Source organism: Nannobrachium achirus (genome assembly GCF_963921795.1).
Source record: "Nannobrachium achirus genome assembly, chromosome: 16".
In the NCBI taxonomy this organism is placed as follows: domain Eukaryota; kingdom Metazoa; phylum Chordata; class Actinopteri; order Myctophiformes; family Myctophidae; genus Nannobrachium; species Nannobrachium achirus.
This window is the reverse complement of record NC_137823.1, coordinates 27,594,892-27,612,407: the sequence shown is the minus strand read 5'-3', so window position 1 is coordinate 27,612,407 and position 17,516 is coordinate 27,594,892. Positions and strand designations below refer to the sequence as shown.

General features: G+C 42.5%; 1 protein-coding gene across 1 annotated transcript in view; it reads right to left on the bottom strand.

Moving 5' to 3' along the window:
* Positions 1–17,516, bottom strand: part of LOC308300717 (protein EFR3 homolog B) — a 67,761-nt gene that overhangs the window by 26,633 nt on the left and 23,612 nt on the right. Inside the window, exons 6-8 of the mRNA XM_080744609.1 lie at positions 12,297–12,418; positions 10,550–10,699; positions 1,876–2,010 (exon numbers count right to left, since the gene is read on the bottom strand). Of these exons, the coding sequence (XP_080600735.1) occupies positions 1,876–2,010; positions 10,550–10,699; positions 12,297–12,418 (407 nt within the window). The remainder of the gene's footprint in view (positions 1–1,875; positions 2,011–10,549; positions 10,700–12,296; positions 12,419–17,516) is intronic.

Below are 17,516 nucleotides of genomic sequence, written 5' to 3'. Positions count from 1 at the left end.
GAGAGAGAGAGAGAGAGAGAGAGGTAGGGAGAGAGAGAGGCAGAGAGAGAGAGAGAGAGAGAGAGAGAGAGAGAGAGAGAGAGAGAGAGAGAGCTTCAATATACAACTGTAAAAAGAAAGGGAACTCACTAGTTTCAGTTTGTCTGTCAAACCAAATCATAACCACCCTTTTACATTTTCTTTAAATGGTAGTGATTTGAGTCTGGTTTATAATTTGATGCTCCAATACGGTCAAATAAATGGAAACTGTCTAAACATGTCAAAATAAACCAGTATTATAAGCAATAGAATCATACAGGCAGACTGGCGGCATAATCCCACAAATACCCAGACAGATGTCCCATGGGTGTGTGTGACATTAACTTCTGTCAACATGTCCAGATGGGTGCAATAACACACACCTCATGCTGTGGAGCCATTCTGCGTTGACACAGAACGGAATGACTTCAACAGATACAGAAATATCTGCAGAAACACCCGGTCAAAGTATTAAGAAGCCACCAGTCCTATTACAGGCGGGGCTGCAGGGGTGCAAGGAAATCCACAGATGTGGAGAGATATTATGGAAACAGAATAAGGAGGAGATGGATAGATAGATATGGAACAGCAGAACTGAGATACAGACAGGGGAAACGTGTCCTTGCAAGCAAATACAAGGACAAACTGCAGTGTCAGAACATGTCCAAATAAGAGACTAGGGGAGACTATGAGATGATGTGAAAATTTTATATCACGATGACTGTGGCCAAAAAAAACGCAATTTACGATATTATCGCGATAATCAAAATCCATTATCCTGGGGTGGAACATTTGCCAAAAAATAGCAGATCTACAAGCTCACCTAAGTAACAAGAAATCTTGTGAAATACAATGTTGTCAACCAATCATCAAGGACGATGATACACGAAAGAAGAAGAAGAAGAAGACAACGCGTTGCATTGCGACGGGTTGTGAGCTCGGCTGTTTTTTGGCAAAGACATTTGATAGAGAGTGAAAAGAAAAGACGGTATCAAGTATGTATATTATAAGTACGTTTTACCAATAGAGGGTTTAAGTGGTACCGGATATGCAGCTCTGCAAATAAAAGGTGAATTGATCCCTGTGCATGAAGGAGGACGATTTCATGATAAATGTAATCTCCACGATACGATTATTGTGAGTGTTTTTTATCACAATAAACGATAATATCGCTTATCATCCCATCTCTTTAAGAGACGCAGAGACAGATGGCATGATAACAGAAGTACTTAATCTGACATCAAACGCACACAGCTTACAGAAAATGAAAAAGTAAACTAGAAGCAGTGCTCTTCCGAGCACAGGTCTCCACCAGGCCACACAAATCGGCCTGTTATAGCGCCACCATGAGGCTGATTTTAAAAATGTGGGGCAGAGGTTCTGAATTAGCATCCAGGGAGTGTGTGTGCTCAGTTTGGCAGCGATCGGGCCAACGGCGCCGGAGATTAGCTGGTAACAACCAGGCCACACAAATCGGCCTGTTATAGCGCCACCATGAGGCTGATTTGAAAAATGTGGGGCAGAGGTTCTAGATTGGCATCCAGGGAGTGTGTGTGCTCAGTTTGGCAGCGATCGGGCCAACGGTGACTGAGATTAGCTGTTCACAAACTGCGAGGACGCACGCACGGACGCACGGACGCACGGACGCACGGACGCACGGACGGACGGACGGACGGAGGGGAAAACATACTCTCCCTCAGCCTTCGGCTGGTGGAGACAATAAGCACGGCAGGAAACGAAGGAGTCTAGAAAGGCAGGCGCGGAAGGTCATATGCACAGAAGGAGAGAGGCTGGCTCGTCTGCGCAGAACAGAAGGGGCGCGGCCAACTGTGTCGTGTGTGTTTGTTTGCTTCTCACATGAGCACGGGCGTGACGGCGTTCTTGATGTTGCCGTAGGCGGCGCGACCCAGCAGCTCCCTGAAGCAACGCTCCGTCAGCTCCACGGGACTCTCCTTCTCCTTCTCCGACGCCTGCAGAGGAGAGGGAGAGCGACTGGGGTAGAGAGAGAGGGAGAGAGAGAGAGAGAGAGAGAGGGTCGAAAATCAGTTCAATACATTCGCTGTCATCTGAGCTTTGTTTGTTTGTTTGTGGCCCGACACGGCGGCTGGACTGCTGTGTCGACACAGCCTTTTAGCCAGGGCTGACTTCATCCTCTGTGCTTGTTTCCCTGCTTGCTTGAAGTGGTTTCTGCGTGGGAGTTGACATGCTTGTGGTGAATACACACCAGGGCTGCTGCTGCTGCTGGCTGGATATTTGAAGCTTTTTTTTGTCCATGCCTTACCCCTTATCCCTAAACTTCTTTGCCCATTTTTGCAATTTTGAAAAATAAATCTTAAAATAGCCGGTCTATATCGAGCTTGTAGATCAGTTATTTGAAATATTCAAAAATGTTTTTCAAAATAGTAAAAATAGTAAAAAAAATGTTTTGCCATTTGGTGTTTTGCAAGTGTAGCAGTAGCAGTAGCCTGGGATCGCTTCACATTTCGGGGTTTGATCCGGTCGGGAGCGGAAATCACTCTACATCATGTTGTAGTCCTCAAAGGACTACAATTTGGCCGGAAAGATCAACCCGGATTCAGTTTTAACCCAAAATAATTCCCCTGCGCTCAAGGACATACTTTTGGGGCCTACCTACATCAATAAAGCCTGTGTAGCGGCGTAGTTTTGCTTTTGGAAAATGTGTTTGGTATATGCATCCAACTCATAGCGACTGGCAAGACTACACTAGGCTACTCGAGTATTTTAATAAGGATTGGGGAAACAAACGGGGGGAACCAAATCAAAGCGACACTGCTTCTTCTGCTTGTGGTTTCCGTCTAGACCGGATCAAACGGCCCGTTGTAAACGAACACCAGGCTTTCCCCAGAGAAAGCCTGGTGACACAAGGTTACAGTAGCAGAGGTAACATGAGGATACAAAGAGATACAAAGTTCCAGAATATAACTAGAAAGGTGCAATTCCTTTGAATGAATTCCTTCTTGGCTTCCCACATGAGAACAAATACGTGAAGAACTCATTCTTCCTCATGTGGGAAGCCATTTGCACACTTGTAATTCATGAGTTTATACTAGAAAGTTCTGTTCTTGATTAATTCTGTCTTTCCATTTACGTTATATTACAGATTGTGATGTCACTCCTGTCTGAGTTATTATATTGTCCGATCAGAAAGAGACGGAAATTTGACTTTTGGGGTTACAGAAAGGTTACAAAAAACGTCCATTAAACTCAATGAACAAAGAAGGGTAACAAAAAAAGGTTTACTTTGGCTGGCATAAAGGTTCTCGGACCTAGAACAATACTGCGTTGCCTATAGCAACGACACTAATAAGCAGGCACATGCACACATAGACATCAAAGGGGGCTTGAGCCCATGAGAAAAGGAGAGGCTCGCACACCCTCATAGGCTCCCAGGTATATTTATTTAGCAACGTTTCGACCCCATGTGGGTCTTCATCAGGCTTGAGCCCATGCCCTTTTATCGTCCGTAAAAAGTGCCCTCTCCAGACCATGAATCCAGTTTTTACTATGGTGAAAGAAATGCAAATGCCCTCTTTCCATGCCATACGTGAAGGCAGCATTCAAGAGAATTGCCTTGTTCAAACTCTCCTTTAATGCAGCATCTTATGTTTAAAGACGTAACCTCCCTGGGTAGAAATGCCGTACACCACATCTCCAGTATTCACTTGATTATGCTTAGTTTAGTGTGGTATCAAGCACCAAAAATAGCCGACCTCCAACCTCACAACGCGTCGCAGCATGGCTCGTCGTGAGCTTGGAGGTCTGCTATTTTCGATAATTTCACCACGAAATTTCAGCCCCTACCTTTCTAACATTCTCTGCACGTCCCTGCTAATAAGGTAAGGCTACCAGTAAGACTCCCTAATTGGGAGATAAGCGTCCGCCAGGTCGCATACACAAACTTTAGAAGGCAATGGTAGCCAATCAGGAGGGAATATGGGAACTGGGACAGATTCATGTTGATGACATTAAAATGTGTTTTGAAAGAATCTGCCTCATGGTGGCGCTAGAAGAGGGCCATGTGAGAAATAAGGGGTGGAGGTTGAGGTTTGGCAGCCAAGTAGTGTGCGTGCATGGATAGGGGCAACTGTGGCGGAGATATGAGTAGGGCAAAAGTGTGACGTGACGGACAGACTGACTGACGGACAGACTGAGAGCCGGTGGAGGTTTTGATAGTAACTGCGACCTAACGGTCGCAACAAAAGTCATATTTTAGAAAAGCTTCATTTAGAACCTGGCCACGGGTAGGCTTAACGGTGGACCTCATCGCTCTTGTCTTCATGTTTTTATGCATGCAATTCAATTGTTTTTGTTTTCTTTGTGTCATGTTAAAATGTGTGTATTATGTGTTGCATACTGTACAAGGCTGCTGCTGCGTCACAAGCCACATTCCTGTGAGGTACTACTGTCGTATGTCGTATAAAATGTTTTTGTACTACTGCACGTGTATTTGTGTGTCTAGGGCCAACATGTTGTATAATATTATGCACACGCTGGGCCCAGCCTTTCTTTGCTCTAATGCATAATTAAAGTGTGTGCTATAACTCCACGTCAGCAGGCCTGGCCTCAGGTGGTCGTCCGGTGGTATTATTTATTCACAACCCACCTACCGTTCCCCACTCGTCGGCATAAGAAAGGGAAATAGCAAATGCATACCGTCCTACCCAGGATGCATTGTGCTGGCTTTAGCAGCTACAACTGGTTGAGTTGAGTGTGGAGTCAAAGTGAGTGCTTGGAGTACACATTATTCAAGTTTGATTCCTGCAATTTATTTTATTCATTTCAGAGTATTTATTATCCTAGTGAAACGAGCTGGGCACATCTCAGCCAATCGATGGGGGCGGTGGTTGAACCACCAGAGCTATCAAACTTGGACCTCCAGAAAGCGTGCAGTCTGTTATTGGGCAATGAGGACATATTTTGGGCATTGGGGGACTTCTATGACCCACGGTGTCACGTTGATTCACCAAGTAAAAACGTTAACAACAAGGCAGTGATGAATCTGGTGCTTATTTCTCAACACAAATGTTCTCAAAAACATATTTTATGTGTACTTAAATGTAAATGGAACTTTAAAACAAGATCGTGAGGCAGCCATGTTTGTTGACAATCAACAAAAGTGGCATGCAAGAGGGGTATGCAAGGCATGCCCAATGGTTGAATTTAGTATTTCCCCCAAAGAAGGCATTACCTCATGGCCTTGCAAAACCCAAAACCAAACAGAGCAATTTGGGAACTCAAGCGGTCTTAACCAATACAGAATGACACTTACACCACCTTTGAGGCTGACTGGATATCAGTTTCTAATAGACTATCCATTACTTAGGGTGAGATGGCAAAACCTCAGAGTATGATCATATCTGGAATGTTTACAGGGAAAACCAATGAATTTAGTTTTACGAAGTGGGAGTGTTGTAGACGAGACACATTTTGGTCAATAATATGACAGACGAGACACATTTTTGTCAATAACAAGATAAAGGGAACGTGTTTGGCGTGCATAAATGCATAGAGGCTACTATCTACCTCAATACAATACATTATTTTCCTCAACATTATGATTGAAGCAATAAATAGAAGCCACAAGCAATGGGGCGAGGGGGGGTTGACTCCATAATGCCAGCGATCTTTTCAGTCAGGTAATAGTCTCTCTCTAAAAGCAAACGTTCAAATAAATGAATGTTTCTGTAAGTGAAAGAGACATTCAAGGTCGTCTTTGAATAAAAAAGGAATTGTGCTTTCACAACCAGCTTAATAATGAGACGTGGAGTCAGAGTTTAATTGGACCCTGTGCCAACCGATGTGACCTCTGTAGCCTTAGTCTTAATTGATTTGGCACTTAGTTCAGTGTGAGGAGCTCCAGGAGGACATACTGTACTGTAGCAGTTAGGGGGATAAACCATTAGGGCTGTGATCTAACCCTGTTTTAAAGATTCAAACTTCAGGGGGGGGGTTTCCAAACAGACCATCGAACCTTCGATTTTTTATTCATTTAATAAAAAAACGAACAATTCAGCATTGTATCGCCGTGTTTTCGAGATTGCAGATCTGCTACTTTTGAAGATTTAGTTTTTTTGTAGCGTTTTAGCGTTGTAATCACAAGACCCGTAGCTTTAAAATGGTATATAGAATGCTAAGGCACCCAGCCGGCGATACTTCTAATTAGCGTTCATACTACATTTGTTAAATGAGCACAGATTAGTTGTGCTACCGTGAAATGCAATGTGCTGGTCGCATAATTGACACAAAGCTTTTCTTTTTTCCTATTATGACTCCTCCTCACCTGACTCGACTGTGTGGAGTGTGTCTGATATATTTTTCTGATATATTTTTCGTATAAAAGAGGAAAAAAAATGAACCCATTAATTTAGAACTTCGATTGCCAACATAACGAACGAACGTTCAAACCTACGAACGTTCGGTTACAGCCCTACACACCGTCCTCCAATCCTAGATGAATAACAGATGTACAGAGGAGTGGAGCAATGACTTGAAGCTGTCTATCTGTCCGTCCGTCCATCTACGGAACTGTGTCTGTCTACGTCTTAGTCCATCTGCCAGCAAAGCCCCCCAACCCCAGTGACCCCACCCCCCTCCACATCTCGGCATTGACGTCAATGTGGATTTTAGCATATGCGGCCTCACTGCCTTACCCAGAGTGGGTGGCTGTGTCGACTCTAACCCATTTAGAACGGGTACACATTGTGTATCATTATTTTATGCTTTAACTATTATAGCAGATATACAAGCTCACAGCGCGGCACCGAGTGCCGCGCTGCGAGCTTGTAGATCTGCTATTTTTGAAAATTAGAATTTTGACCCTATTCTATAAGTGCCTTTTGAATCCTTCTAAGATTTTTTGAAAAACCTATGTTTCTGTGTCAGCAATCTGGCTTAGCCATCGTCAAAGAAAAGGTCCTTTTCACTTAACTGGAGCTCAGTTAGTCTGTTCTTGAGAGACTACTATGTCAGTGGTGCTCAAACCTTTTCATGTGAAGGACCCCCAAAATGACATGCATTTGGCCACAGGACTCGCATCTCAAAATATTTAGTTCCAGGGACCACCCAGAAGCAAAATTTGAGATACAAATGTTCGCTTTGAAAATACATATAGTCAAAGATTTGCACACATTTTCACAACTTAAAAAAAAATAGCAGATCTACAAGCTCGCAGCGCGGCACTCGGTGCCGCGCTGTGAGCTTGTATATCTGCTATTTTTCACTCGTTAAAGCATTCAATAATTCTAGGCCTAAATGGGCTAATTTACCCTCTCACTCTCTGTAATTTGTTTCCTTACTCTGCATTTCCTTCCTGGCATTGGCAGTTGGCACGCTCATTTCTTTTCTTCCTGTAATTCTCAAACCCATTTTCTGATTATGCATCTTTCAATGGCCCTCTCTCCATCTCTTTTGATCACGACCGTTTATGCTGTCCCACATTCATTCCTCACAGTCTCGATTATTTACTCTAAATTCAATGCTCGTTCTCCATCTCTTTTTATCCCGATCGTTTAACCCATTTAGGCCTGAGATTATTGAATGTTTTAACCCGTGAAAAATAGCAGATATACAAGCTCACAGCGTGGCACTCATCTGCTATTTTTGAAAAGTCCTGAAAATGTGTGAAAATCTTTGAATATATGTATTTTTTAAGCGAACGTTCGTAACTCAAATTTTGCTTCAGGGGGGTCCCTGGAACTAAATATTTTGAGATGGGGGTCCGTGGCAAAATGTTGACATGGTAGTCTCTCAAGAACAGACTACCGTAACTGAGCTCCAGTTAAGTGAAAAAGACCTTTTCTTTGACAATGGCTAAGCCAGATTGCTGACATAGAAACCTTAGAAGGATTCAAAAGACACTTATAGAATCGGCTCAAAATTTACATTTTCAAGATTTTTCCAAAATAGCAGATCTACAAGCTCACTCGGTGCCGCGCTGTGAGCTTGTATATCTGCTATTTTTTCAATAGTTAAAGCATAAAATAATACACTATGTGTACCCTAAATAGGTTAATGCTGTCCCCCATTTCTCTCCCCTCTCCCGTTCTCTCGTGGGTGGGTGGACACATGGCTCCCTGGGTAGAGCAGACCTGACAGTGGAACGATGCGCTAATGATGGTGATGAGCATTGGCGCGGGGTTGACAGTCGGGATAAAAATGGCCAGGACCAAACACCATGGTCTGATCACACGGGGTGCCTGGTGTTCCAGCCAGTGCACTGACCATCTTGTGAATCGCCAGGACCCCGAGTTCGAATTCCATAATGTCTCACGTATCTCTAGGGCTGTCACGATTATGACATTTTACACGACGATTAATCGTCACTCAAATAATTGCGATTAACGATTTAATTGTGTTTTTTTTGTAGTTGACAATTACATTTCTGTTTGGCTTTTAGGCTTTGAAGTTGCACATGGCAGATATGACACATAACCTAAATTACCTAAAGACCATAAAGAAATTACTGACATATTTGACAACTTTATACTTAAAAAAGAACATTGATAGTGGAACGCGGCGCACTGTGAGCTTATAGATCGGCTATTTCCACTACTTTTTGAAAGTGTTTGAAACTATATTAACATTTCCCAACATGGAAACGATTATGACGATTATGCAAAATAATTGCGATTACCTCAAATAATTGTGATTAGACGATTATGTAATAATTGTGACTGCCCTACGTATCTCTCCACTCCCTGCCCTAGATTTACTGTCTCGCTACACTATCTAAACAAAGATACTGCTGTATATATACACAACAGCAGCCATGGCCTAACCTAAAAAAAGATACACAGTGATGACAGCAAAAAGCTGAATCGGTGACCCTGTGGTGTCTGAGGCGTAGTGAAGTAGACCAGCCAACCTTGGGAAAATGTTTTGTGAAGCACACTAAGCTAGCGGAGATATACAGTACATAGAGAGTTGCAGCTTGAGTTGTTTTACTTCATCAGACAGTATTAGGGCAAGTCTCCTAGCACACAGTCTCTGCTGAGAGTGTAGACTTGAGTACTGCAGAAAATCACAAGGCATCAGCACTTTCCCCCGGTCCCCAGATGATTAACTTAATGTGCAACATTGTTTTCTCACTCAAGAGCAAACAAACCAACATAAGGTTTAAGTGTATAGAGGGTATCTGCACATTTCTAAAGTGAAAATGTTTAATACCTCTAAAATGTCAAATTAAACAATAGTCGATCTACATGAGCATGTAGATTTGCTATTTTCACAATAGAAACCATGTTATACAAAATGTAATGCCTCAACTCTAAGTGCTCTTCAGGGTGGGGGGTCCCCAGTTAAAATATGATCATCTTTGGGGTTGTGGCCTGAAAAGGTTGTTTTTCCTTCACTGCTTTCTTTGCGTTTTTGACAAAACAAATGTAACAAGGGTAGGCAAAATAAGCCATGGGCTTCAGCCAAACCCTTTTGGTCAAAATGAAATGAACAGAAATGAAATGAAATTGTAAATCTAAATGAAAATGACCAAATAAAACTATTACTACTAAAGGTTGAGAACCACTGCTTTAGAGAGACAAATCGTACCAGCGTACTTTCAAAACGCACATCTCCTTTACTGTTTTGTTTTGTTGTTTCCGTTGTGAGCTTATAGATCGGCTATTTTCAGCATGCAACCAAGTGTAAGATCAGTCATTGCTGCTCCATCACGGCACCGCCAAAATATTTTTTTGTCGACACAATAAACTGTAGATTTTAATCTTAAAACTAGACTAAAACCAGAACATTTCAGATAACTAAAATATGACTAAATCTATAACGGAATGTTACTCAAGTTAAATGAAATTTTAATTAAATGAAAAACTAAATTTGCTGTCAACACCAACTTAAAGGACAGTTTCACCACTTTTTAACCTACCTTCATATAATTGGTTCTCACTAATAATTTTTTTCTATTCGGTCTGTGTCTCAGAGGAGGGCTGGGGGAAGGTCAGAAACCCATCATCTTGTGACATCATCGATGAGGAATCCAAGCTAATAGAAAATGCAGGCTTTCTATTCCTGAAAAGTTGCAATGTTTAAGTGGAAGCTATTGTTCTCACGATAGCAAAAATCTAAATATATTTTCAAAAATATTGTTTTAAAAAGAAAACTTCCTACAGCTCTCCTAAGAGACTTGGGCAGAGTAGAAAAGATAATTGCTATTTTATTATGAACATTAGTGAGGACCTATTATATGAAGATAGGTTGAAAAGTGGCAAAGTCGTCCTTTAAGTAAGTAATACACAACCCATCTGCTGAACCTCCAGGTGTGTGTGTTGTTCATGTGTTACCCCCCGGCTCCACCGGGCGCGTCGAGCGTCGCGTCAACGTCAACGCAGGGAACGCTCCCGTTTTAATCAATGAAGGGTGCTCCACTGCCGACGTCAACGTCCGCGTCGGACGCTCAAATTCGCCCCGGTTCATTTTTTGACGGCGTCCGATGCTGGCACGACGCCGTCATTTTGGTGGAGCCCTAGCCTTAGGCCTGTAAGAAGCAGAGAGCAGCGCTCACCTCTCAGAGCCCTCCACGGTCTGCAGGTTGAAGAGCAGGGAAGGGACGATCTTGTCCATGTGCTGGGGGTCCCAGATGTTAGCCTGCAGCTCATCGTTCACCGTCTTCCTCACCACGCCCTGCAGGCCCTTGATGCCCGCCATGCGGATCCTGGAAGAGACCACACATTTTAGGGATGGGACAATAATCGTCATTATCGTGATACATTTTTTTTTTTTAAACATAATCGTTTCAATTCACATTTTTGAGCGGTGGTAAACCGCTCTTATACGTGGCTGTGCGTGTGTCTGTAGCCTTTTTCCTCAGCGTTTTGCCATATTAAAATGTGTGTACGTAGCATCATGTTTGTCTAGTGATGTCATATGTCGTATGTCTGTAGCCTTTCTCCTCAACGTTTTGCCATAGCAAAACGTGTGTGTAGCATAGCCTGTACATCCTAGACTCAAATCCTAGTCTGAAGACGTTATGCAAGCACGGCGACCGCTCACTTCACATTGGGTGTGATTTCTCAATTCAATTTACCTTTTAAACCCTAAAGTAATTGGTAAAACAGACCTGGAAATAAAGTATTTGATACAGTCTACCAAATCTCTTTGCCAAAGAATAGCCGATCTACAAGCACGTGACGCGTTGTGAGCTTGTAGATCGGCAATATTTTTGGCAAATGTTCCATCCCAGGAAAATGGATGTTGTGGATATTTTTGATTATCGCGATAATATTGTAGATTGCAATTTCTTTGGTCACAATAATAGTGACATGAAATGTCATACATATTGTTCCATCCATCCCTATCACGTATGCCACGTTCATCGTCATATACCACATGAATGGCACACATTCACCAGCCATTTTGAAAAAGAAAAAGAGAAAAAAAAGCCCTTTACAGAGTTGTAAAGTTATGATATCCTCCAGTCCCCACTTACTTTATTATCAGCTCGTACCCGTCATCATGAGGGTAAATTAAAACGTTGCTTCTGCTATATTTATAAGTTGAAAGATTGTCACTTCACTAGGTCTATTTCTGCACACTTGCTTTCTTGCACTACAATAAAAAAAACAGTCACTTTGCTTTGTGAGTGCATAAAAATCAGGTCAAGGAACAGCTAAAAACAGACTCATAAAAGTGGTCTAATAAGATCCCTGCTCAACCACCCAGTCAGTCATTCATCCATCCATCCATCCATCCTTCCATCCATCGATACGTCCATCCCTCCATCCGACTATACCCATCCACATCCAGCCTTCTATTCACCCATCTATGTAGGCCTGTCACAATTATTACATAATCGTCTAATCGCAATTATTTGACATAATTGCAAATATTTTACATAATCGCAATTATTCTGTCATAATTGTTTCCCTGTTGAAAAATGTTCATATATTTTCAAACATTTTCAAAACTAGTGGAAATAGCAGATCTACAGGCTCACAACACGTTGCAATGCGACACGTTGTGAGCTTGTAAATCGGCTATTTCCACTATCAGTGTTCTTTTTATAATGTTGTTAAATATGTCAGTAATTTCTTTGTATATTTAGGTCATGTGTCATAGCTGCCATGTGCAACTTCAAAGCCTACAAGCCATACAGAAATGTAATTGTCAACGACCAAAACACAATGAAATCGTTAATCGCAATTATTTGAGTGACAGTTAATCGTCACGTAAAAGGTCATAATCGTGACAGCCCTACATCTACGTTTCCATCCAACCCCCCCTTCCATCCATCCATCCATCCTTCCACTTACTTGGTGCGGACATCAGGGTCCTCAAAGCTGGAGTGGCACATCTCACTGAAGCGTGACACAAAGAAGTCGTAGCTGCGGTGGTAGGAAGGCGTGTCCTCTTCTATGTTGGCAAACTTCACAAACTGGAGGAGGCGGCAGGCAGAGAGAAAGACAAAGATGTTGAGGAAGAGGGAGAGAACGTTCATCTTTCGTCGCTCACAGTAGGAGTAAACCTCAGCTCTATAACGCCAACACCAGGACAATGTTTAAACTCAAAGGACCAACAAAACATACAACAATATGTATACCAGTAAGACGCCTAAGGGCGAGGCAAGGTCGCCCATGACGGAATTCATTTGCAAGTGTGATTCGAGTTGTGGTTGGTTGTTTAAGTTGGACAAAATGTGAACAAAATATTTTGCCAAATATGGATATGACTGACGTCTGACATCATAGATGTCTTATGTCTTATTAGGACGGAATGTGATGTCACAATGATGTGATGTCACAACAGGTCAGCAGCTGTAGACATTGAGGCGTTACGTTACGGAGATACGGTCGGACAAGATGTGGCGGTTTTCATAGTTAACTGCGAGTCTGCGACCTACGGTATATACAGTATAGGAGTCCGTTTTAATTTTCAATCTAATAGGGCCGTACAGATACATGATGAATAGCTTGTATTAATTCAAAGCGTAGCCTTTTAGAAAAATCCCCCTGGGAAGACCACTGTCCCACTGGGTGGGAAAATGTCACCATTTAAACACTGACATTTAGCTTCACAGCGCTCTCCCAATTAATACGTTATTATTATTAATAACAAGTGCTCATCTCTGCAAAAACCAGACAGGACGGAAGACTCCCTGAAATGAACCTGTGTGCCGAGTGTTCGTTCACAATTACTAACACTACCCTAACCATTTTTTTAATCAATTAATTATAATAGTTGAATTTAATCAAATCATTTCTTAACTGCAGTTAATCCATTTTCAATTCATTGTCAATACTCCGAGACAAGGCCCAGCACCAGAATAAATTACAGAGGGGTAGCAATACAATCCACAGGAGGTGGGGCGGAGGCACCCGAAACGTGATATAGCCTCCGTATATGTCGTCTCTGTCGGAAGGAAACCTCACAAGTAGTATCAAAAGTTGCAGATCTACGGCCTGGGCCACAGGGTAGTGGTCCAGGCACCTAGGCTGGCAATACAGCCCTTGCAGCGTCGCAGGTTCAAGTCCCGATCCTGACGACCTTTGTCGGGTGTCACCCCCCCATCTCTCTCCCCGTTTCCTGTCAGCCTACTGTGCACTTATCAATAAAAATATCTAAAGAAAAAAAGAAAAAAGAAAGAAAATTGCAGATCTACAAGCTCAAAAGGCACTGCAAGCTTGTACTGTATGTCTGCTACTCTTGATGCCTTTGTGTGATGCTGTAGTATGATAAGGTACGGCATTAAATTGCAAAAAAAAACACAAAAAGTTAAAATATGCAGACAGCAAAACTAAAGACTACTTCTCCGGCAACAGTGATAAATCAATCAAACTGCTTGACATGACATCAACAACAGAGCACAGGATTGTGGACATAAACTCCAACTTTTTTTCAGCACCATGGACAGCGAATGGAGGTCGAGAGTGGAAAAATAGACGCCCTTTCAGTTGAAAGGTCAAAATAACGTTATATTCAGATAATAGCATACTACAGGCAGTTGTTTAATGTTAGCTTCCCCCTTCATTCAGTGCAGCTGCAGTCGCCTGGTTGTTGAACTGAACCTCCTAAAACAGCCGAAAACATTCCATGCATGTTTCAATGCGATAAACACTGTTGGCATTGCCCCAAGAAGACCGTTGCACCAATTTGAGTGAAGTCCATTTGGAAACCTGCGAGCCAAGCAAATTCTAGTCTAATAAGAGTCTAGAATTCAATACATGTGGAGCTGCCTACCTCGTCAATCATCGTCTGTCACATTAACGCAGAACCGGAAGCGCGGCAAGTCAATACCTGAATGTTATTGTTAGATATCATCTGAGTCCTCCTCCTTCCTTGTTGTACATCAGTGGTGCCCCAAAGGTAGACCGTGATCTACCAGTAGATCAGTGGTTCTCAACCTTTTCAGGCCGCGACCCCCAAAATAATCATATTTCAACTGGGGACCCCTCACCCTGCACAAGCACTTGGAATTATAGGAGTTGGCATTACATTTAGTTTGACTCAATCTATTCGCGAGGCGTTGTGAGCATGTAGATCTGCTATTTTCACAATTTCTGCCTCTAATATTTGACAAATTTGTATTTGACCAGAGGTACTAAAAAGCTCTTTAAACTCCTTAAATTGTCACTTTAGAAATGTGCAGATACCCTGTATACACTTATACTGTAGTGTATGTTGGTCTGTTTACTGATGAGTGAGAAAACAATGTTAACATTTAACTAAACATCTGGGGACCCCCCCAAAATAATTTGGGGACCCCTCTGGTAGATCACATGACATCCCCCCAAAAATCTATATAATTAAAAAAATATGTTTCTAAACAAAAATCACAAAATCCCTCTTTTTGGTATCCGTCACTCGAATTAAGGTGACTTGATTGATTGACATCAAGAAGGGACTGTCAGCTCCCTTCATGGCTTCTAAAGTAGGCAAACCCCAACAATGCAATGCTTTGTTTTCAAGAGTCAGTAGCATTGAAAAGAACCCAAAAACCTACCACTCCCATACAAAATGGGATGAAGACTTTAACCCTCACTATTTCCCATTCCAAGTACATTTGTCTTATATATGTAACGCCAGTGTCGCTATTCCAAAGCCGCCTTAGGTAAAACATTTTTGGGTGGGTAGATCATGTTGAGCTGGTCGTTTTAAAAGTAGCTCTCAAGTGAAAAAGTGTACAAAAAGTGTCACGAATGAACATTTTTGTTAAGGCAAGTCCCAATTTGTGAAGCTCGCAACGCGTCTCACTGATGCGTAAAGCGTTGTACACTTGTAGATCGGCTATTTTCGCTGTGCGACATGCTTCCATAGAAGACTTCTATGGAGTCCAAATGACGACTGAGGACTTTAATCCATGATAATGCCATACACATGAACAACAGATGTATAGGGTTGAGAAACAATGCAGGGTCATTTAACTGTGGCTCAAGTCTCTCTAAGCACCATTGTTAATCCAGCCATGATACAAGTACACATTATGAGTATGTGACAAATTAAGTCTTTGAAGCTCTTGGTTACTCTAATTACACCTGTCAGCAGCTGACAATCACAACTGAATGATCCAAGTCTAGTCTGAAAAAGGGGATCAAAATCTTCTGCGAGCCTACCAGACAAAAGCTTTTAATATTTCCAAAACAAAACAGGAGAGCTGAACCGAGTTTAAAAGGCAAAACGAGATTCAACTCATTCCCATCAACAAAAGCTTTTTAGTTCTACATTTTAATCCTTTTTGTCTCCACCAGCCGAAGGCTGAGGGAGAGTATGTTTTCCCCTCCGTCCGTCCGTGCGTCCGTCCGTCCGTCCGTGTGTCCGTGTGTCCGTGTGTCCTCGCAGTTTGTGTGCAGCTAATCTCAGTCGCCGTTGGCCCGATCGCTGCCAAACTGAGCGCACACACTCCCTGGATGCCAATCTAGAACCTCTGCCCCACATTTTTCAAATCAGCCTCATGGTGGCGCTATAACAGGCCGATTTGTGTGGCCTGGTTGTTACCAGCTAATCTCCGGCGCCGTTGGCCCGATCGCTGCCAAACTGAGCACACACACTCCCTGGATGCTGATTCAGAACCTCTGCCCCACATTTTTTAAATCAGCCTCATGGTGGCGCTATAACAGGCCGATTTGTGTGGCCTGGTGGAGACCTGTGCTCGGAAGAGCACTGCTTCTAGTTTATCCTCTTTTTTTTTACCTTGACTGGGCAGCTGGAGATTTCTTTGACTGACCATACTGTGTGCAAGCTCACATCTGAGTCTGACAAGAGAGACAAGTGGGGGAAAGTGGGACTGAGTTACTAGGGCCCAAGGTGGAGGGGCCTTAATTATTGTATACTTTAGCTATTGAAAAAAATCCCTTGAACAAAATATTTTGAGATGGGGGTCTGTGGCCAAATACATACCATTTTGGGGGTCCTTCACATGAAAGAGTTGGAGCACCACTGACATAGAAACAGGTTTTTCAAAAAACCTTAGAAGGATTTGAAATTTTCAAAGACTTGCACATTATTATGTTCATGATTTTTCAAAAATAGCAGATCTACAAGCTTGCAGCGCAGCACTCGGTGCCGCGCTGTGAGCTTGTATATCTGCTATTTTTCAATAGTTGAAAGCGCATAATAATATGCGTCTAAATGGCTTAAACCCCCTCCCCCTATGAAGAACATTCATGGGGGGGGGCCCGCAGTGAATCCTTGTACCCAGGGCCCAGAACTTGGTGCGACACCCCTGGAGAAGGAGATTATGAGTCTGGAGAGGCAGAGGGACGCACGCTCAATCTGTGTACATGATGACTACAGAGTGATGCTAGTGTGGACTCTAATCTGATCCCTATCCGGTGTCCTCCACTGAACCAGCTGAGCTGATAGCTTCCAGCATCACAATGACAGATGTTCCCCCTCTCTCCGGCTTCATTTCTCAAACACGGATATTATCTCTTCTTCCCTTGCCTGGCGGCGTCGCTTCGTGCCATGAATCCACCTGATGTCCGGGCGCTGGATACGTTTTGATCACTCCAATTTGTTTGAGGTCTTTAGTATAAAGATCTTAACTATCTATTCCACTCACTGTTTATGTCAGTGCTTGCCATCCATTGCAAAGATGCGGTCTGAGTTTCAGTACATGTCAAAGTAAAATAAGCCACCGTTTCTCTCGGCTCTAGATTATGGAGATTTACAAAAATGTTGCATCCTCTGTACTTATCATTCAGCTCTCGGGTTTATACCTGATAATAATAAATATTAATAATTACTCATCAAAAGTGTGAAGGTCATTTCTAAGTTTAACCATAATTCCCCATAAACTGCCTCTCTATTGCACCCCATGGCCAATACCCACAATGCCCAGGCACTAGGATTTACATCAGATTAATTCTCATATGGGAAGGTCTGCTTTTAGTACGCTGATTTGACGATGATTCAAGATTTTCAAGATTCGTATTATACATAATATAAATGTGAATTTTACAAAACATAGTTGTGGGTCCTGACACATTTTCGTAGCATTATAACAGTAACAAAGAAATAAAGATAAGCATAGAAAA